General features: G+C 44.7%; 2 protein-coding genes across 2 annotated transcripts in view; one reads left to right on the top strand and one right to left on the bottom strand.

Annotated features, from left to right (window-relative positions):
* T265_08236 (hypothetical protein) overlaps positions 1–21,794 on the top strand; it is a gene marked incomplete at both ends in the record, with an annotated part of 101,496 nt that overhangs the window by 33,195 nt on the left and 46,507 nt on the right. The window lies entirely within an intron of this gene.
* On the bottom strand, positions 10,663–17,227 carry T265_08237 (hypothetical protein; the record flags this gene model as incomplete). Its single annotated transcript, XM_009173984.1, has 3 exons — positions 10,663–10,886; positions 14,663–14,735; positions 17,141–17,227. 3 exons carry the CDS (start codon positions 17,225–17,227, stop codon positions 10,663–10,665), a joined length of 384 nt encoding a protein of 127 aa, XP_009172248.1.

Raw genomic sequence — 21,794 nt, 5'->3', positions numbered from 1 at the left:
ACACTCACGGAGAAGTGTAGTCTGTCACTGGTTGGGGACGTGATAGTCGGCAAAGAGGTTCTTATCCTGTCCCGGATCGCTCGCGTTGATGGTGATGGAGTCTGCTTTTAAGGGGCAACGGACGCCAGTGGGTGGGGTTTTGTCTCGAACTAGCAGTGCTAGCCTTTGTTGCGAGTTAGTCGCACCAAGATCCATTAGTGTAACACAACACGAGCGCGACGTCATCTAAGTGCGCCACCGTTATTCGGCTGTCAACATTGGTTGCTTGCATTGTGAACCAATCAACCATAACACGCCCCATTATGTAACCCGGTACCCGCAGGATCAAAGTGACCAGTTGGTTTCTAATAGCAATACATACCAGTACTCATTTTGGGGGAAGCGACAAATAAATGACTTTGAACTAATTCCCATGTTAGTGAGATACACTCATTTGCAAACTAATTTGGTTGTTCTAGAGACTCTCCTGGAACCCTGGTGCAGTACATTCAGCAGTTGCCTGGAAACATCACAAACAAGCGATTCAGCTGGGTTCCAGGTGAATCTTTCGCAAAACCAAATTTGTTTGCAGATGAGTGTATTTCGCTAAGCTCGTGTAATCTGGTTTCAAGCTAAACATAAGGTTGAAGGGAACTCGGGGACTGTGCGCCCACCTGATGAGCCCAAATTGGAAGGGCGAAACCGGTCGTGGGCTGTCGAGGAGTTTTCAGCAACCTTATGAGTAGTGCATCACAAATAATTCAAATGTTCATTATATCTGCTTATCACTACATGTGTATACTGTAGAAAACAGGAGTCATACTCTGTAGTGACATTCCTGTCCAAGAACAGGCGATTCACTTTACCTACCATCTGTTGTGAAGTCATTTGACTCATTTCCGCCAAGAAGCTTCAGAAAACATACTAACGTGACTAGAAATTCCATCACACCTCTTTCACCGGCAGTTTTTATCGATCGAGAGAAGAGACGATCCTTCATTGGGTGACATTGCCACCAGGAGTCCCAAAAATGAGATATTCCGTTGAAGAGCTACGTTTTCGTTGCGAAATCCTTCAGGGTAACCGACACTTTTTCAAACTAAACAACAGTCACTTCCCAAGAAGTACCATGGGATTTGTTAATCTGTTGCCAAGCGAGAAAGCTGAATTAGACCAGGTTTACCCCCGTGTGACTTCCACCCTTTGGGCGTCGCTTAATTCAACTTGTACGGTATTTTAGAACAGCGGCACCTACGACAAATCCCATCGGACTCACTACATTGTTTGTCTGAGCGAGCCAACCACAAGGTCGTGTTTTCACCTGCTTCTGAAGTAAAAAAAAACGAAAGCCGCCATCCGACCCTCGTAGACGTTGTTGAAACCGGTGTTGCGCAACGCGAATCCCGTCCGAGGCATCCGAGACAATTCATGCTCGGAGCAAAGACGGTTTTCCCTTTGATGCTTATCTCACCGAAAGTGTCTCCTGGTGGGCTCCAGCTTTGTATCAGTAAAATCCCACCGAGACACCTGTAAGCCTTCCAAATGTTGAAAAAATCATCCAGGGTTTGATTAAAAGCGAACTCTTGGATTGGTTTCCTTGAAATCAAACACAAGTTTTCGTTTATTCAATCCGTCAATTCTTTCCTGAGTGGCTCACATCCATCTCGGTGTACAATTCCCAAATTCGATGACCTGATTGCGAAAAAAGTTCCAACTATCAGTTCTCCATCGGAAAGAACAGCTTTGGGTTGCCATGAGCAAAGCTTTGACGTTGCGAAGCGACAACAATTTGGGCGACAGAAAGATTATGTTCCATTCATTAAATATTAGTCGAAATCATTTCCTGGGATAACCATCGTGATAGATTAATGGCGGTCTTTTGGACATTTCGCACCACACTAAGTTTCGTTTGCATTATAACCGTAAAACATATGGGCCCAGTGGTTAGAACGTGAATTTACTGACCGGAAGGTCCGTGGTTCGAACCCGACTCCCTGCCAACCGACTTCCCCTGTCTAGCCCTCGTGCAACCTTTGGGTGGCGTGGCAGCTAGGCACCGAAAGGGTTTTACAGCAAGCTCAACGTCATTACAGTCGTCTAAGGGATCGAGTAGATCAAATTTCTATTTTGACAGCAAATCAATGAGTGGTTTGAGTGTTATTCACACAAAATTGTCGCCATTAGAGGAGCTAGCCATAGGTAGATCAAGTCAGCTAAAGTGTCTGATGAATAGCTGAGCTGTCGTAGACCTTGGCTAAGTATGAGTTAGTCACTCCGCTGAACCGCCAGACGTGGTCGGACGGTATACCAGCCAACTTCTAACCGGAATCTCCTAGCTTCCAATCTCTCTACCACTTCACTTAAACAGGGATGAAAAAGATGCCCAGATGCCCCCGACTTTTCAGCATGCATTGTCTCTGCTTACAGCACAAGATCAATGTTGACATGATATTGATGCAGCAGTAAAGTATCGGAACAGTAGTAAAATCAACAGGTACTTCTCTGAAGGGACGTTTCATTCATGGTGCAGTACTATCACAGCCACCGAGCCCATTCTACATTGCCGCTTTTTTCAATATCCCTGTCACTCTATTGATAGAAATTCTAGCGTTGTTCTGCACAAAATTGGAGTTGAAACTAAATTGAATTCCTGGAAGACCATAATTCTGGACCTGGTTCCCATAGCAGCAACGAACAGTAAACAGACCGGTTTTGAGGGGTCTGCACCATTATGTTGTATTTTGCAATGAATAGCAATTCTACGAGCTAATTTGAAAACCTCCTCGGCTCATACACACTTTTACCCATTTTGTCCTCCTTCCTCCCTTCTGGTTTCCATGCCTTCGACAACGGAAAAAATGAAATGAACCATTATGACCTATCCCCTACCCTGTCACGTGCCATCACTGCGCGAATAGCCTGGAAGAACAATGGAACAAAGAGGCCTGACAAATTACACAGGTGTCTGATGGTTGTCTGCACCCATGGGATTAATTATGAAACAGAAATGGAATTCCGTTTTTTTTTCTACTCATGTGAAGGTGAAGACAGGTATGCATGCAGACTGCAGTATAGAAAAACTCGTGAACTTCTCGGTTTGTGTCGAAGCAAGTTTCCAAATTCCTGAGAATAAAAACGCATGTGAGGTGACACAGTAATGCGGCAATAATATTTGTCTTCCGTTTCCTTTCATTTGCCAACATGGTTGGAAAGATATTGCCCAGTGAGAAATACCTGGAAAGCCATTATCGTGATTTTGCCTTTATTGCAGCTATCGATCAACGCTAACGTCTGAAATGCTGCCTGGACATCACATGACATGTCGTCACGTGACACGTCGATCGCATCAGACCATGCTATACGGCTGACCACTTGAGTAATCATCGCACAGGGCCATCGATCAGATAGCTGAGTCACAACCCCTCAAAAAAAAGACCTGCAATAAAAAACGGTTTGACAGAGGATTGTTTTTAACAGAACCCAGTCCGTCAAACAGCCCTGTGTGGTTTGAATTTTGAAACTGAGGTGGAACTAACGGCAGACTCCGTAAAACTCTCGGGTATGACATGTATGTCACAACCGAACAAAGAGAAAAATCGCGCCTTGTATATCGTTGAGAAATCTATCCATATATTACTCAAAAGGTCAGTGAAAACTCTGAACAACTCATTAGCCGCGCTGCTGTTTGTATGCCCCATTAAGTGGACTTAATCCCAGACTTCTAATCCACTCTGTTACGTATCGGAACACCAGGTGAACTTAAAAATTCATTTTGTGTTGAATCTCTCTTTTGTAGCATACGGGACGTGAATAGGATGCCACCTTTATACTGCCCATTCAGTTGAGGAATAATCGAAACGAAAGATTTCATTGGGTTTTGTTTGCAACACCATCGTGATTTTTCAAACGAGTGTCTATCTCCAAATACATTCATTTGCGAATCGATTTGGTTTTGTGGAAGACTCGCCTGGAACCTGGTTGAATCTTTCGTTTTTGATGAATCCAGATGTGCATCACATATACCCGATTAGCGCCAGTCCCCCCCTAGTCTAGAAAGTTTACCTTGAAAAACAAACCATACCTGATCGGTGTTCTTTTCGTTAAATTTGACCGTTTGGTTGTAAACTTTCCCTCATATGTGGTGCCACCCAAACAGGTTCTGAAGATAAATGTCACGTGGCCATCGTGGGGGGTTGGTAAGCATCGCGTTGCACACCGTTGCAAGCAAAGTTGTTTCCACGTCTTACTCATTCGTGTACTTTTCAGTTGTAGCCCCCTTTCGGCGCTGAGTTACCATGTGACCCGAAGGAAGCACGAGGGCTTAGATTCTGCCAGGTCGCCCAAGCCCAGACAGGAGCAGTCAAGATGCCGGGTTTGGACTCGAGTCAGCGACCTTCTGATCAGTAATTTCACGCCTTAACTACTGAGCTAACTTGAACTGCGCCAGATATCTTAGGCTATCACAGGTATCGCGAAAAGTACAAAAAAGGGGCCGTAATTTTGTGAACCTCAGTCAATACTGTTGTTTCATCTCGTGTTCCGACCCCATGACAGTTTAACCTGTGTTGTGACTAAAATATGTTTCTACCAACTGTACCATGGCTTGGTTTTTTGTCCTATCCGAATAAAGTTATATCAAAAACAATACGTCGGTGTTCTACTGAGGACGTCAACCATTTAACCTGAATTCTAGCTGGAAAATCTGACATTCTTACCCTTGTATCTTCTCTTGAGAAATTGATTAGACCATTTCGAGAACCAAGACGCTTCTCCTTTCTGTCTGCGCCAAGGGGGAAACGTAATTAAGAATTGGGGGCGCGGGGGGGCTTGCATTTCAAAAGTTTGAGGAAGTAATTCCCGGTTGTAGAAAAAAGCTTTTCTGATCAGATAAGTGTAGCGTTGACCTAATGCAAAGCAAAACAGGGTTTGATGACGAATGAGACCACCAAAACTGTCGTAACCTTGTTTCTACACACACACACACACACACACACACCAAATCCAGTGGGTTAGTACAATTCAATACTAGGCTTACCTGAGTCAGCACTATCCTCTTTCTCTCTCTCTGTATTGTACGGTTAATCGCAATTCTGGCCTTCATTCTCCACGACCTCACATGAACAGCTGAACGCCCATAAAACACGGCTTTCGTGTTTCGTCCGGCGTGTATGCACGCGACGGGATCTGCAGCACAGCATAGCACAGCACAGCACGTAACCACCCACTACCAAAAAGAACCGGTAAGTCGCCAGTCACACCTGTTGGAGCAAATCACTCGGCCCCAGAAAACATGTAGCACATGTTTGAAAAAAAGGTCGAACTGTTGGCTCCAACGGCATTTCTCGTAAAAGGTCACTCTGAGATGCAATACAGTTTGTCCCATGCCCCGGCTCTGCCCCCCCCCCTGCCCCACAGACATGCATTCAGATAAGCGCAGATTTGCTTGGCGTATAAGACCCAAAGATCTGCCAAGAGCGGAGTTGGTTTATCTGATCATAATGGCGCTAGACTAGGGTGGTCGAACGACAAACCCTGAGCCTTAGTGTTTTAAAAACAGAAACAGTTGGATAACTGTCCCACTATTCGCGACAGCTTGGGTTAGGATGAATTATTGTCGGACGGGGGAAAAAAGATGAACAACCTTTTCAAGTTTCAGAGGCATGGTCATTGCGACTTTATTTTTTCATAAAAAAAATATAATTCTAGCTTGTGCTCTACTCTTGGGAGGTCATACGTAAAACGATCTAAATAGTAAATAAATGAATCGTTTGACTGTAACACCTAGTAGCTAGCATGCCACGGGAATGACGTACGAGGGTTGGTTGCGCAAGCCTAGACAGGAGCAGTCAGTTTCCCGGAGCTGGATTCGAACCAGGAACCTTCCGATCGGTCAAACTTGGCCGCCAAACTTGTCTTGCCAAAAAAGATCACCACAGAGAGACTGACCACGTCTGATTGGAGGTATTCGAACATGCGGTATCGATTAGACTACCTCTTGAGGTTCACCTGGCTGAAGGAGAATGTTGCCTAAGAATTCCCGAAAATTACAGCCGTTATGTTAGCTTATTGTGGGTATTGGGCATACACGTCACGTGACTTTAAACAGCTCCCCTATGCGACAAGTCTCCTTCTCCCACTTCCCGTCTGGATCGGTCAGTTCTCGATTTCGATTAGTCCTCTGGTTTGACCTCCATTCCAATAATATGCTGCCGAAAAGTGCACTGTCCCTACAACCTTCCCAAGTACACTAGATGGTGAGTTTAGTGAAGTCAGAATTGGCATTGCTACGAAGTGATCAGCTGAAATCCGATCGATGCTGTTACGGTTTAGGCTTAAAAAAGACTATTTGTGCTGCTAGGCCAACGTGAACCTGTTTAGGATATTGACGGTGTTAAGTTTCCTAATCAGTCCACATGTTTGTTCTTGGCTGGCGACCCCCAGTGCGCTTCCTTTCAAATTAGGATGGCTGCCCTTCGATACCTGGCTTGAACTGGACATCTTGGTAAGACAGCCCCTCAACTTGGTTGAAAAACTAGGGGTTATTCTACACCAAACTGAATTCTGAGTAACCGATTGAACACAAAATTGCATGGAGACGCAACCATGGCAATTTCCACCTGTTAGCGTAGACCGTTTGCACTGGGTTTCCTGAAGTTTACCTCACCTATCGCGCCTCTCTGTGAAGCGATCAATTAAACTAAATGCTCGTAAGAAAAATCGTTCAGCTGTAACAACCATTCGTTGCCTAGATGCCATGCCACCCGAAGGAAGTAAGAGGGTCGGGATACTGCCAGGTTGCCCAAGCCTAGACAGGAAAAGTAGACGGACGGAGGTCGGGTTCGAACCCCCGACCTTCCGGTCAGTAAATTCGCGCTTTAATCACAGGTGAGGATGGGGAAGTGTGTCCCTCAAGAAAGGTCGGTATTCTGTCCAAAAACATCCACTTGAATTCTACTTCGATTTATCGAACATTGGTTTCACTTTTATGAGGTCAGAAAGCAAACAACACTAGATGGAACCAACCATTAGCTGCGTTGTACTTCTCTGAAAGCGGATTTCTGCTAACTTCCAGTTCGTTAAAATATGTAAGATTCTAATAATCCTTAGCTGCATATGTGTCAAACATACACCCAACTTTATCCGATATTGATGTACGTAACTCCATCGATTATCAAGTTTTTGAATACTAACATAAGGTACGCTGAAGCATTAGCGAAATGCACTCATTTGCAAACTAATTTGGCGTTTGTGAGGGACTCATCTGGAACCCAGCTGAACCTCTCGGTTTTGATGTTTCCAGTAGAACATAAGGTTGACGGAATCTTGGGGAGTGGGCGCCTACCTGATGAGCCCAAAGTGGAAGGGCGAAGCCGGTCGTGGGTTGTCAAGGGGTTTTCAGCAACCTTATGAGTAGTATATTACGAATATACATGTGTCGCGATGTCCCGAATATCGTAGCGACTGAAACACGAGGCGGCCTGGTGTAGCACATTCAGCAGTTGTCTGGATACATCACAAACGAGCGATTCAGCTGTGTTCCAGGTGAGTCTCTCGCAAGACGAAATTTGTTTGCAAATGAGTGTATTTCGCTAAGCTCGTGTAATCTGGTTTCAAGCTGAACATAAGGTTGAAGGGAACTCAGGGACTGTGCGCCCACCTGATGAGCCCAAATTGGAAGGGCGAAACTGGTCGTGGGTTGTCAAGGTGTTTTCAGCAACCTTATGAGTAGTGTATTACTCCGAAACACTCTTGCCTTCTATCCACCAGAAAACCTGAGAAATGCTCCTTGGAAGGTTTGCCGGAGCTGTAGAACTCTTGTCTGTAAAAACGGACTATGACCATCTTTGTCGGGCATCAGTGCAACATACCTTCTTTGTCGTGGTACTGTTAACAAAGACGTCCGACTTTCATAGGCTACGACTGCGTTCAGATCCGCGATGACAATATCACTGTGGAGCATAAATATCGGCGCGAAAAGGACTTTCCGGACCCTTCTAGGAGCATTTCGGACCAAACCGTGACTAAAGGAGAGGAGAGGCTCCTTAGTTAGTGTCACTGCAGGCTGTAAAACTATGTTTACATAATCGGAGAACAGCAGGCATAACCGCAGCTAGCTCTGCTTGAGTGTGAGTATCGTTCAGGCCAGTAGCATTCCAAGCATCAGGTGTACATTGGTGCTTTCGATGCGATAAGCAGGCACAAGGTGAGCACACTAAGTGATGGCCACAGACCTTAGGTAGCGCCAGTTGACATTGCCCACTTCCATCGACCAATTTGCAGTATCGATCCATTTCGTATGTTCCTGGTGTACTTGTTGCTCTGATCGTTACTCAAAATACGGTATTGATTTTTCCTCTGTCTTCGGTTCTACTTCAAATACACTGACAGCTGTACGCAGTCCAACAGGTTTCTTTAATTTTCGCATAAATCAGGTCAGTATATCTCTGAAAAAGCAAAAATTTTCTGATGTCTCAAGTGCTGCTAGATATCGATTAGAATATTTATAGAGACAGATTTAAAATACTGGGTGTGGCCTTTCTTTTGGTGATAGTCCCTAAGTTCGACTCCATCCACTGGCGGATATCTCGCTTCCTGACGCCCCTCGGAAGCGATCCTTCTTCAGAGTAGTCTATGCCCCGAGTTTTCGCTCTGTTGCTGAAACGAGTTCTTCGCTAATATACCCAGACGTCCACTGGTTGAAGTTTAGTTTTTATTGATCAGTTCAGCTTCTTTTATCGATTTTTTAGGATTCGCCTATTCGTCCCTTCTAGGAACGATGTTCATCGGCGACTGTCAGTCTGCTATCTACCAAGTGACAAACGATCATAAAAGTGTCACTCATTTAATCAGAGTAACCACTGGTTCAGGCGTGGCATACACTGGACCTTTGTCACGAAGAGAAGGACCTTACTGTGGTGCGACAGTTTGTGTATCTTAGTGATCCATTGAGCTATATTGGGTGTTTCCGCAAGACACTCACAGAGTCTCTCATACCAGGCTGGTCAATGGTTAGAGGTCTGACGAACACAGTCTCTTGGCCCCCTAGGTTGGGGATTTGAACATATTTGGCCACGTGTTCTGTAAAAATGGTATTGCACTCGCATTTCTAGGCAAACACCGCTACCTGGTGGTCGGGCTTTTGCGCTAAATGCATTGGTTGAGGTGTAGGCGTCCTAGCGGCATCCCAACCCACGTCCGATCATAAACTGCCACATCGGCCGTCGCGAGGTACTATCGGTCGGGTCGCCTTACTCGCCGCATACAGCACGGCGGGTAGGTGAAAATAGGCTACTACTGAAGCCCTTGTTGTTGCCCTTGTTCTCATACTGGACTCGCTTGGCATTGATGTGTGTTGTGTCTTAGATACAAGAACGCAAGCACAGTGATTGAGCCAACCACCGCCTCACACTCCACCCGTTTCCGGCTACGCAACTCTGGCGATCTCGAGACTGCCGTGGTAAGATGCGCAGGGGTTGATATCGTCCTCAGTCACCGGGCGGAATGATCCTTGCTTAGCTTGTACGGTAGCGGAGTATCAGTGTGGAACACTGACGTTATGATGATGATGATGACGATGATGATGACGATGATTCCGTTACATCAGGAACATACTGCGGTGTTTTGAATAGTGTACCAGATGAAACTTGAGACGGCATTCATGCACCATACTCAGTTGAAGAATATCATAAACAAGAGTCTCCGATAGGATCCCCACATGAATGTACCGTCACCCTTAACCTGTCGTACAGATTAGTGCGTTTCTTCGACCACTACAGAGTTTTGTTTAACTGTACTTGCCTGCTTAGTGCAATGTCTTGAGAATAATCAATATCTTATGAGCCTTTGGATCCTGGACCGGCAAACTTTAATACTGCACTTCCGCTTGAGGCCTCTCTGTCTACAAGTTTACATTGGACCATGTTGCTGTCTAAGTGGTTTAGGTTGAAAGAAAGGTGCCGCCATCTATTCATTCGTGTTAGACAGTCGGCAGTTTGCTACTTGGTGAGGATGTAGACATTCTAATCTGCTGAAGTCGAATGCGAGCCAACCGACTCAGTAACACACAGGCCTTTTCACGAGGAATCGCTGCGTCACGTCAAGCACCAGGATATTTGAAGAACGTTGAATAACGTTAAAAGGAACTCCCAAGAAATTTACAATATTGTCAGAAATTGATAAAGGGCCATTGACTTCCGTTGGAGCTGTTTTTCTAGCTTTTGAAGAAATAAGCAGAGATTAAGTACATTCTCTCAGCTTAAGAACATGGTGGCCTTGCAGATTCTCGTGACAAGGTGTGTTCATCTTTCTGGCAAGATGACTAGCTGGACCCAATGACTGACTGTCGATAAAGCAGTTTTATACAGCAGCCATTTGAACAAGAAACAGAGTTTCATGGATCTCAGTTATACTCTCTAATAAAGCAGCCCAGCGGCGACTGTGAGTCACTATTTGGACAGGCAAGGCAGCCACATTATCTTGGAATTGGCGAGACGTACTTAAACATACTACTGAATACTAAAAAGGGTTAGCAGAATACACTCATTTGCAAACTAATTTGGTTTTTCCAGAGACTCACCTGGAACCCAGCTGAATCTCTGGTTTGTGCTGTTTTCAGGCAACTGCTGAATGTGCTGTACCAGGCTGCCTCATGTTTCAGTCGCCACGATATTCATAATGCCCTACTCATAGGGTTGCTGAAAATTCGTCGACAGCCCACGACCTGTTTCGATCGGTTTCGGTAGAATACAAGGTTGCGGTAAACTCGAGGACTGCGCCTACCCGGTGAGCCCCAAGAAGGGCAAAACTGATCGTGGGCTGTCGACGAATTTTCAGCAACCTTATGAGTAGTGCATTACGAATACTCAGGGTTCTTTTCGAACCACTGTTGTACACATTCCCGATTGACACTGAGGAACTTGAGGCACCTCGGCTTGTTGCTCAGTCCACATCAGACCTAGTGTGAACAGATTCATCAATTCAGTCAACAGACTTTCACAACAGGTACTTTCTGCTTTTACGTATGGGGCTACACACAATGTCGTATCTCTTTCCAGGCTTTTATCGCGAAGTTTAGCCCCTCCTTTTGTATACCGGTTTAGTCAAACAGGTAAGTAATTCTGGCCCGTTTGAAGAAAATTTTTTAAAAATTTTTCTGCCGTTTCGGTGCCTAGCTGCCATGCCACTTGGTGGAGGCTCAAGGGCTGGAATACTGCGAGGGTGTCCAGGACTAGACAGGAAAAGTCGACAGTCAGTCAATGGTACAGACAACCATGAGATGGAATTCAGTCCTTTACGTGTTAGACACCTTTCAGTTAAAGAGGCACCACCTTTGGTATCGCAATTATGCTATAAATATGCTATAAACGTAATGTTACTCTGACGTAGGATCTTAGGGATATCCAAACATGAGTCGCGAACCAATGCAAGAAGCACTCAATTGATAGTGGTTACCTTACACGTGGATTCAACTTGTCCATTCGTATTCAGTAGTGTAAATTTACACGCGCAATTCCTTTGGCCTGAATATTGATTTGAGACCCTAATAACTGTGTATAACAAGCGGCTATTTCGAACTCATTGGAATCGGAGTGAGCCCCGTAAATCGATAGTCACAAGAAAGACCATTATCTACAAAAAAAGGTTCCTTTCGTACAACAGCCAAGTTTCCCCGACACTATTGATGAAACCTGCCGCCCCTGCGGTCAAACGGTAGTCAATTTGGCAACTATTGATTGGTCTATTCAAACATGTTTGTTTATTGTCGAACATTCAGACGACAGTGAGGGATGTTCGGTACTATGTCCTTGAACACAGAGTTTTGCGGATTTTATTCAAGTCGGTTTTTCATTTCCGCGTTCAATGGCTTGTAACCGCTGAATGCGCCTTTCTTGTTGACCAAGCCCATGTGGCTTTCTCTTTCCCACTGTTTTCAGATGGTGCCATCTTTTGAAGTTGCCATCAAATCAATCGATTGAGAACTCTCTGACGTAACCCCTCTCCCTATTGCGATAAGGTAGTAAACTTGTAATTAACACGCCCAATAATGCAATGTTCCCATCAGTAGTCTTGTATTCTGTGGGTGTTCGCTACCTCACTTCTTTAGGAAGAATTATAGCTTGTATTTTTATGTTGTGTCTTGCAAACGGTATTGCCGCTGTTGTGTTGGTTCCGCACACTATGCTACAACCGAAAGCACGGTAGCTTAAGATAGCCTTTTATGAAATCATATTGAAAATTTAACAGTCATACTTGTAGGACCAACACCAAATTCACAAGATTGAGCTAGTCTTCCTGTTGGGGCCACAGGTGCTGACCCGAAAACTCTCGACCCTGATTGGCTTGTATTCTGACCAATCAAGGCGTGACTTCGCTGAGTCCGTAGCCAGATCCATTTTGGACCGGCTGGCATCTTGTGTAACTGAACACGATACAAATGTGTGTCGATGAGAGAACTCTTCAAAATATTGATTGATTTTGTCTAAGTCAACTTTTTCGACTTCCTCAGTTGTTTAATTCATTCTGGTCATCTAAATAAGTCCTCTTCCCATGTTGTAAGATCTCGTTCTGTTGTGCGCACCGGCGAAAAAAGTGAACGGCAACCAGATGGCTTTATTTGAGATGTCCAATCCATAAATCAAGGTTTTCTTTCAATCAATGAAATCTGTCGCCTGATCGCAGTACACTTCCTGGAGTATTGGAGATATTTTTAGATGAAGTGAAGGGATAATGAACACCTTTGTCCATGTCAGCGTCAGAATATGCCTGCATTCCTGTTGAGTTTAGGGACACCGGTGGATGCCTAACTCTTGCCTTATTTTGAAGCATTTTCATTCTCCAACAACCCAAATGAATGCTTTCCAACTTCTTTATTGGCAAGACATACTACTGGTAAGTTGCTGAAAACTGAACGACTGTCCAATACGAGTTCCACCTTTCTTTGGCTCATCAACTTGATGCACTCTCTGAGTTTTTGTTCCGTTTGATTCCAAATTACACGAAGGTTGCCAAATGCATTTAGTTACTTGACAAGTTGGTTTCAACGTGAGACTGAGCTAAATACCGACTGAATCTTCAAAAGATGCCTTATATTTTCATGAAGGAAAGTACTCACAAGTTTGCTGAAAACTATTGGACAGCCCACGACCGGTTACGCCCTTCCACTTTGGGCTCATCAGGTAGGCGCAGTTCCTGAGTTTCCATCAAGCTTATGTTCTACTTGAACCCAAATTGCGCTGTTTTCAAGAAATACACTCATTTGCAAATCAACTTGGTTCTCACGAGAGACTCAACTGAATCTCTCGTTTATGTTGTTCTACAACTGAATGTGCTGCACACGGGCCGCCTCATGATTCAGTTGGTACGATATTCGAGATATCGCAGTATATTTTCATAAGGGAAACTACTCACAAGTTTGCTGAAAACTCTTCGACAGCCCACGACCAGTTTCGCCCTTCTTGGGGCTCATCAGGTAGGCGCAGTCCCCGAGTTCCCATCAACCTTATGTTCAAGTAGAATATAAGATTGGCGGAAACGCGGGGACTACGCCTATCTGATGAGCCCCAAGAAGAGCGAAACCGGTCGTGGGCTGTCAAGGATGCCTTATATTTCTTCTGGGACAATATTCGAGTATGTCTTCTTGAAGAAGGCCCAGTCATGTGGAGAACATCACAAGCGACAGATTCAGGTGTGATTTATTTGAAACAATCCAACTAGGTACGCAAATGAGTGCACGTATCGAATTTCGTGCGGCTTGGGTTCAAGTAGAAAATAAGGCGAGGGAGAACCCTGGAAGATGTGTGTTGTCGAGGGTTTTTCGGCGACCTTATGAGTAGCACGTTACATCAGGAACATACTGCGGTGTTTTGAATAGTGTACCAGATGAAACTTGAGACGGCATTCATGCACCATACTCAGTTGAAGAATATCATAAACAAGAGTCTCCGATAGGATCCCCACATGAATGTACCGTCACCCTTAACCTGTCGTACAGATTAGTGCGTTTCTTCGACCACTACAGAGTTTTGTTTAACTGTACTTGCCTGCTTAGTGCAATGTCTTGAGAATAATCAATATCTTATGAGCCTTTGGATCCTGGACCGGCAAACTTTAATACTGCACTTCCGCTTGAGGCCTCTCTGTCTACAAGTTTCCAGGCTTACCTGTAGTTCTTAACTTGCCTGGTTCAGCTATCCGTCACATGACCACAACTATTACTCATAACAGGTCTACAAATATTAGTATGCGTATGAATCCCGAAACGAGCATAGACAACCCACAGAAAACTGACATACCTACCTTCGAATTGCATCTGAATATTTGACAATGAATCATACTACTGAGTCGCCTACTTTTTGGTCGAAAACAGAAAACAGACTCGAAAGTACCCATTTTTACGTAACTCGATGAATGGCACCTTGAACAGACTTGAGTAAGGATACGTACAGATTTAGAATTCCCGCTTAAGTGGCTATGTAGATGCTTATTACTCACACACTTATTGCAGTAGTATGTGGCCAACGGTCTTTGTTCGCAATGTACTACTCAAGTGAGTGCATTTCGCTAATTTCGTGCAACCAGAACAAGGTTGACTGTGCCCACCTGATGGGCCCTAAGAAAGACGAAACCGGTCGTGGACTGTCGAAGAATTTTCAGCAACCTTATGAGTAGTGAATTATGAATGTACATGTATCACGATATCTCGAATATCGTAGCGGCTGAAACATGAGACGGCCTGGTGCAGCACATTCAGCAGTTGCCTGGAAACATCACAAACGAGGGATTCAACTGGGTTCTAGGTGAGACTGTCGCAATAACCAAACTGGTTTGCAAATGAGTGCATTTCGCTAATACGGTGTTTTTTCAGTATCATGGGAGTTCCCCGGCCTGACTAAATGGATCGGCGAATGAAACAACTGATGAGGGTGATTGCAGTAGTTTGATTGCCAACAGATGTGGCGATCTTTGAATATCCACATGTGAACGCAGTAGAATCCATGAAACACCCCCACAAGAACACTTGGTTGTCAATGACATCAGAGAAGTGCCACCAGAAAGAATCGATCGGCCATATATCACGCGTGGCTCCATTCCGGTAATACTACCGTATTTGCACCCTCGATTTTTTTGCTGATGAATGATCACGTAAGGCACATATTAGTTGGTACCCTAAAGATATTTCAAAGTGGAAAAGCACATTGCCTTCTGTGTTAAGACCCGTTTGAGTCACAGTATTCTTCATAATGATCTCAGTTCCATTTCAAACAAACTTTCTCGAAACATGATTTAGCGTTTTTTTTTCGATGTAAAGCGAAACCATACATGATTTCTATTACACAACGTGATCCGGTGATGTTAAAAGTCCCGGGGAAAGTAAACTCCTCTCAACTAGTCACGTGGGCCGAAATCACTGGGGCAATAAAGTCTCCTTGTAGACTTGAGAGTTCATTCCTGTAGGATATTCACAAACGCAGTTTTTGCCTATTGACGTACGGCAATCTGTTTATCGTCCTCCGTCGTCACGTGACTCTTTCTTGGAGCATGTCCGGAGAGACTGATCGAGGAACGATATACACTTGATGTTGAGATACAGCCCCCCCCCTCCCCGAAGACACGTTCTGCTAACTTCGCCTCATCTATGTGTTTTATATTCTTGTGGAAGCTGACGTTTATACGGCCATCGGAAAGGAAAAAATCAACCGCATGTCGCTTTACAAACCACTTGTTACCGACTTTTGCCGTGAAATGGTGCATACATGTGGGCTTCAAGCCCAGTAGGAAAGGTGATTTTTTCCGAACGAAAGACCTTGAAATCACGAAGGTTCGATGCAACTTTTGCAGCCCAACAAGGCATCGCATAGTATTATTCATCTTGTTCCTTTGAAGAAACAAAACAAGTGTGAACGCGGCTCTGTCATGTGGTGTTCCTTGTAGAAATAGAAACTTCCACGATACCTATCAAGCTGAATGGTCGATGAGTCGTGGCTTCGTTGCGTAAGGCCTGTGCAGTAGCTCTTACAGACTAGTGTTCAGTAGATTTGTTTCAACGAAGCGGACTAGAATTCATGACGTCACGCAAGATGGATCAACTAGTATCAGATGATCACGTGATCATTTAAATTAGCCTGTTCACTTGTGACATTCGTTCATGGCTACCCATCTTGAACAAAGCTCAGAGGATGAGGTGCTATGAGAATACCTTGGTGGTTTGTCGGGAAATCACTTGCTCGCTTTCCTTAAATTACAAATTGGTGTGATTTATTTGAAACAATCCAACTAGGTACGCAAATGAGTGCACGTATCGAATTTCGTGCGGCTTGGGTTCAAGTAGAAAATAAGGCGAGGGAGAACCCTGGAAGATGTGTGTTGTCGAGGGTTTTTCGGCGACCTTATGAGTAGCACGTTACATCAGGAACATACTGCGGTGTTTTGAATAGTGTACCAGATGAAACTTGAGACGGCATTCATGCACCATACTCAGTTGAAGAATATCATAAACAAGAGTCTCCGATAGGATCCCCACATGAATGTACCGTCACCCTTAACCTGTCGTACAGATTAGTGCGTTTCTTCGACCACTACAGAGTTTTGTTTAACTGTACTTGCCTGCTTAGTGCAATGTCTTGAGAATAATCAATATCTTATGAGCCTTTGGATCCTGGACCGGCAAACTTTAATACTGCACTTCCGCTTGAGGCCTCTCTGTCTACAAGTTTCCAGGCTTACCTGTAGTTCTTAACTTGCCTGGTTCAGCTATCCGTCACATGACCACAACTATTACTCATAACAGGTCTACAAATATTAGTATGCGTATGAATCCCGAAACGAACATAGACAACCCACAACAAACTGACATACCTACCTTCGAAGTGCATCTGAATATTTGACAATGAATCATACTACTGAGTCGCCTACTTTTTGGTCGAAAACAGAAAACAGACTCGAAAGTACCCATTTTTACGTAACTCGATGAATGGCACCTTGAACAGACTTGAGTAAGGATACGTACAGATTTAGAATTCCCGCTTAAGTGGCTATGTAGATGCTTATTACTCACACACTTATTGCAGTAGTATGTGGCCAACGGTCTTTGTTCGCAATGTACTACTCAAGTGAGTGCATTTCGCTAATTTCGTGCAACCAGAACAAGGTTGACTGTGCCCACCTGATGGGCCCTAAGAAAGACGAAACCGGTCGTGGACTGTCGAAGAATTTTCAGCAACCTTATGAGTAGTGAATTATGAATGTACATGTATCACGATATCTCGAATATCGTAGCGGCTGAAACATGAGACGGCCTGGTGCAGCACATTCAGCAGTTGCCTGGAAACATCACAAACGAGGGATTCAACTGGGTTCTAGGTGAGTCTGTCGCAATAACCAGACTGGTTTGCAAATTAGTGCATTTCGCTAATACGGTGTTTTTTCAGTATCATGGGAGTTCCCCGGCCTGACTAAATGGATCGGCGAATGAAACAACTGATGAGGGTGATTGCAGTAGTTTGATTGCCAACAGATGTGGCGATCTTTGAATATCCACATGTGAACGCAGTAGAATCCATGAAACACCCCCACAAGAACACTTGGTTGTCAATGACATCAGAGAAGTGCCACCAGAAAGAATCGATCGGCCATATATCACGCGTGGCTCCATTCCGGTAATACTACCGTATTTGCACCCTCGATTTTTTTGCTGACGAATGATCACGTAAGGCACATATTAGCTGGTACCCTAAAGATATTTCAAAGTGGAAAAAGTACATTGTCTTCTGTGTAAAGACCTGTTTGAGTCACAGTATTCTTCATAATGATCTCAGTTCCATTTCAAACAAACTTTCTCGAAACATGATTTAGCGTTTTTTTTTCGATGTAAAGCGAAACCATACATGATTTCTATTACACAACGTGATCCGGTGATGTTAAAAGTCCCGGGGAAAGTAAACTCCTCTCAACTAGTCACGTGGGCCGAAATCACTGGGGCAATAAAGTCTCCTTGTAGACTTGAGAGTTCATTCCTGTAGGATATTCACAAACGCAGTTTTTGCCTATTGACGTACGGCAATCTGTTTATCGTCCTCCGTCGTCACGTGACTCTTTCTTGGAGCATGTCCGGAGAGACTGATCGAGGAACGATATACACTTGATGTTGAGATACAGCCCCCCCCTCCCCGAAGACACGTTCTGCTAACTTCGCCTCATCTATGTGTTTTATATTCTTGTGGAAGCTGACGTTTATACGGCCATCGGAAAGGAAAAAATCAACCGCATGTCGCTTTACAAACCACTTGTTACCGACTTTTGCCGTGAAATGGTGCATACATGTGGGCTTCAAGCCCAGTAGGAAAGGTGATTTTTTCCGAACGAAAGACCTTGAAATCACGAAGGTTCGATGCAACTTTTGCAGCCCAACAAGGCATCGCATAGTATTATTCATCTTGTTCCTTTGAAGAAACAAAACAAGTGTGAACGCGGCTCTGTCATGTGGTGTTCCTTGTAGAAATAGAAACTTCCACGATACCTATCAAGCTGAATGGTCGATGAGTCGTGGCTTCGTTGCGTAAGGCCTGTGCAGTAGCTCTTACAGACTAGTGTTCAGTAGATTTGTTTCAACGAAGCGGACTAGAATTCATGACGTCACGCAAGATGGATCAACTAGTATCAGATGATCACGTGATCATTTAAATTAGCCTGTTCACTTGTGACATTCGTTCACAGCTACCCATCTTGAACAAAGCTCAGAGGATGAGGTGCTAAGAGAATACCTTGGTGGTTTGTCGGGAAATCACTTGCTCGCTTTCCTTAAATTACAAATTCTGGTACTTCTGGCTGTGTACAAATTTACACGAGTAAGGGTTTGACATGGGAGGCGTCAACACCTGCCCTCAACCGTATTCCTGTAGCAAATATTTAAGATGTTCTGACGAAACATTTGTACACTGAAAAAATGGACAGGACAGAGATTGACGTGAACAACTGCGCGACTAAAAAAACAACATTCACGAAAAAATAAAAGTTGATGCCCTGTTTCTGGAACCAAAAAAACTAATCGTCTCGGTTTGTTTGTGCCGAAGTGTTAGACGTTTTGTCACTGAGTGAACTTCGCCACGAATATTTTACCTCTTACGTCGACCGGTGTCGACCGCGTTCAAAAATCGTTGGTCTCATCATAGTTTTTTTCGTCTAAGTGTGCTTATTAATCGATTTCAGCGAATCCAAACGCGGCCTTAGAACGTGTGCACTGCAATGATCGTTCTGGTCTGTTCGATACGAGGGCTTATGACCGTGTCAGTTTGGGCACGCGACAGTCTGTCAGGACCAAGTGCCTTTCACGTGATCAAACTGACTGACCCAGTGACAGTCGCCTCGACTTATGTGAACCGTATGTACAGCGCGCGACCTGTTTTTTTTTGGGGGGGGGGGTTGTTCAGCCCTTTTCGGCTCAGATTTTTCCAAACTGTTAACAAATTCCACCAACGCCGTTGTTCACTAAATTGTGGCCACTTCAAACTTCTTGAAATGGACAAGAATGTTGGGGAAGGGGCTGTGAAAAGCAGTAAAGGACACTAGCAACTAGGTCCAAGGAAAAAAATAATCCTGTATTTTTTATACTTAAATTTCAGTGTTTCCGCGTTCGGGGCAGTGAACTGGTCGGCGTTTCACTTCCGACTACCCCCTATGCGACCATTTTATGGGCCTCCTATCAACATAAACCGCATAGTTTCGAAAAAGTTTCTCTTTAGGGAATAATGAACAGCACACACCCCACCAGACTCATGAAGGTTTCGAACCCATAACCTCCTTTCGGCCACGAGTGACTGATCAGCAGTGCAATTAGTTCTCAGTTCGACATCCTTCAGTCACGGGATCCACATCACGTATTCTATGGGTGAAAGGAGGAAGGTCTTAGCTGCGGAGTTGTTTATTAGAGAAACACCAACTGAACAGTTCCAGACTATTGGACAGGGGTGTAAAACTCTCATATGCATCTTGTTTACAGAACTGAATATCCATCTTCTACTTGAACGCGCCTTCCTGCCCTTTTCTGGACATTCACTGACCATTGCTCAAATCCAAGCAAATGCTACAAAGTGACTCCAAAAATCCCGTAATAGATCCCACTTTTCAATAGACGCAAAGTGGATGTACGGGAAAACATACTACTCGCGTGCACCCCATCAGTAGTAGCACCGTTACCTAGGTAGCTCTGAGGAACGATACAGTTCACCGGGTGACCCTTTTCTGGACATTCACTGACCGTTGCTCAAATCCAAGCAAATGCTACAAAGTGACTCCAAAAATCCCGTAATAGATCCCACTTTTCAATAGACGCAAAGCGGATGTACGGGAAAACATACTACTCGCGTGCACCCCATCAGTAGTAGCACCGTTACCTAGGTAGCTCTGAGGAACGATACAGTTCACCGGGTGAGTGGAAATTTTAGCTAAAAAGTCGCCATTCGATGAGCCAATCAACACGTGATCATACGAGGTCAAGGTCAGAGATGTTCCGCAGCTGAACACAACTATTTTGGGTGGAATTCTCCTACTATATGCTGCTGTGATGTCAAGCGTGGAGGTCCTCAAGGTAGTTGGGCAATATGTTTGAAGCCCACACCGCGAATGACGAACGTCCATGAATCTGTTATCTGCTTGGGTTTACTACTTGGTGTTCCGGACTTGTCTTTGCCAGACTGTTTTTGTGCTGAACTGTTAGAATTATATCGAAATAGATCAGTTGAAAAGTTATCGCCAGCTTATCACTGGCCATTGTGGTGCCATTTTGGCTTCCAGCAAATAGAATCTCTCCATCTACATGCGATCCCCGACAAACTGTGAGCCATGTCGCGAGTTCGGACTATACGCGAGGGATACTCACTGAATTTCTGACATATGGGTACCAATGAATGGATCTTGAACATCGCCCATGTTCTTTGCAGTTCAAGGTCTGTGATCAGCGAAGTGTCCTTATGTTCATTTCGCATCCTCTTATTATGCATCATGCCGTTTCACATGTTTCGTATATCCCGAGACTTGAAAGTTTGGCTTTTTTCTTAGCAAGATGAAACTCGCCTAATGGGACATTGAAACAGGACACGAGCCTAGTGACCGGAAGATCCGTGGCTCGAATCCGAGCTCTACCTCTGGACTGCTCCTGTCTAGGCTTGGATGACCTGGCTGGACGTCTATTCTCGTGCTTTGGTCAGCTAGGCACCGAAGGGGTACTGCAGCTGAACACTTACCATTATTTTCACTGTTTCGCTACACATCCCAAGCGAATACGTGTATACACGGCTATGTAGAAAACACAGTCTAAAAATCGTTTGGATGTAGCACCCTTTCGGTGCCTAGCTGCCATGCCACCCGAGGGAAGCACGAGGGCCAGGATACTGCCAGGTTGCCCAAGCCTAAACAGAGGAAGTCGAGAGGCAGGGGTCAGGTTCGATCCACGGACCTTCCGGTCAGGGGCACATGTACCGAGAAGTCGGGATCTAACAATTTGGGGATGACCTGTCGTCCCAACTAGGCAAAACGCCCAAGGGGATGGATGATCAACGCCTTACGGATGGACTGGGGTCGTTTGACGTTACCTATCCTTCAGGAGAGGGTGGGAAACACACATATTAGTTCTTCCGAGCTGCAGGGAGATGACCCATTAGAAAAAAACAGGTAACGTGTAGCAAATATACACTCATTTGCAAACTAATTTGGTTTTCCGAGAGACTCACCTGGAACCTAGCTGAATCTCTCGTTTATGATGTTCTCAGGCAACTGAATGTGCTGCACCAGGCCGCCTCATGTTTCAGTCGCTACGATATTTG

The sequence above is a fragment of the Opisthorchis viverrini genome, assembly GCF_000715545.1.
Source record: "Opisthorchis viverrini unplaced genomic scaffold opera_v5_205, whole genome shotgun sequence".
In the NCBI taxonomy this organism is placed as follows: domain Eukaryota; kingdom Metazoa; phylum Platyhelminthes; class Trematoda; order Opisthorchiida; family Opisthorchiidae; genus Opisthorchis; species Opisthorchis viverrini.
Note: the sequence above shows the minus strand (reverse complement) of the source record. Positions and strands in the feature narration are given on the sequence as shown.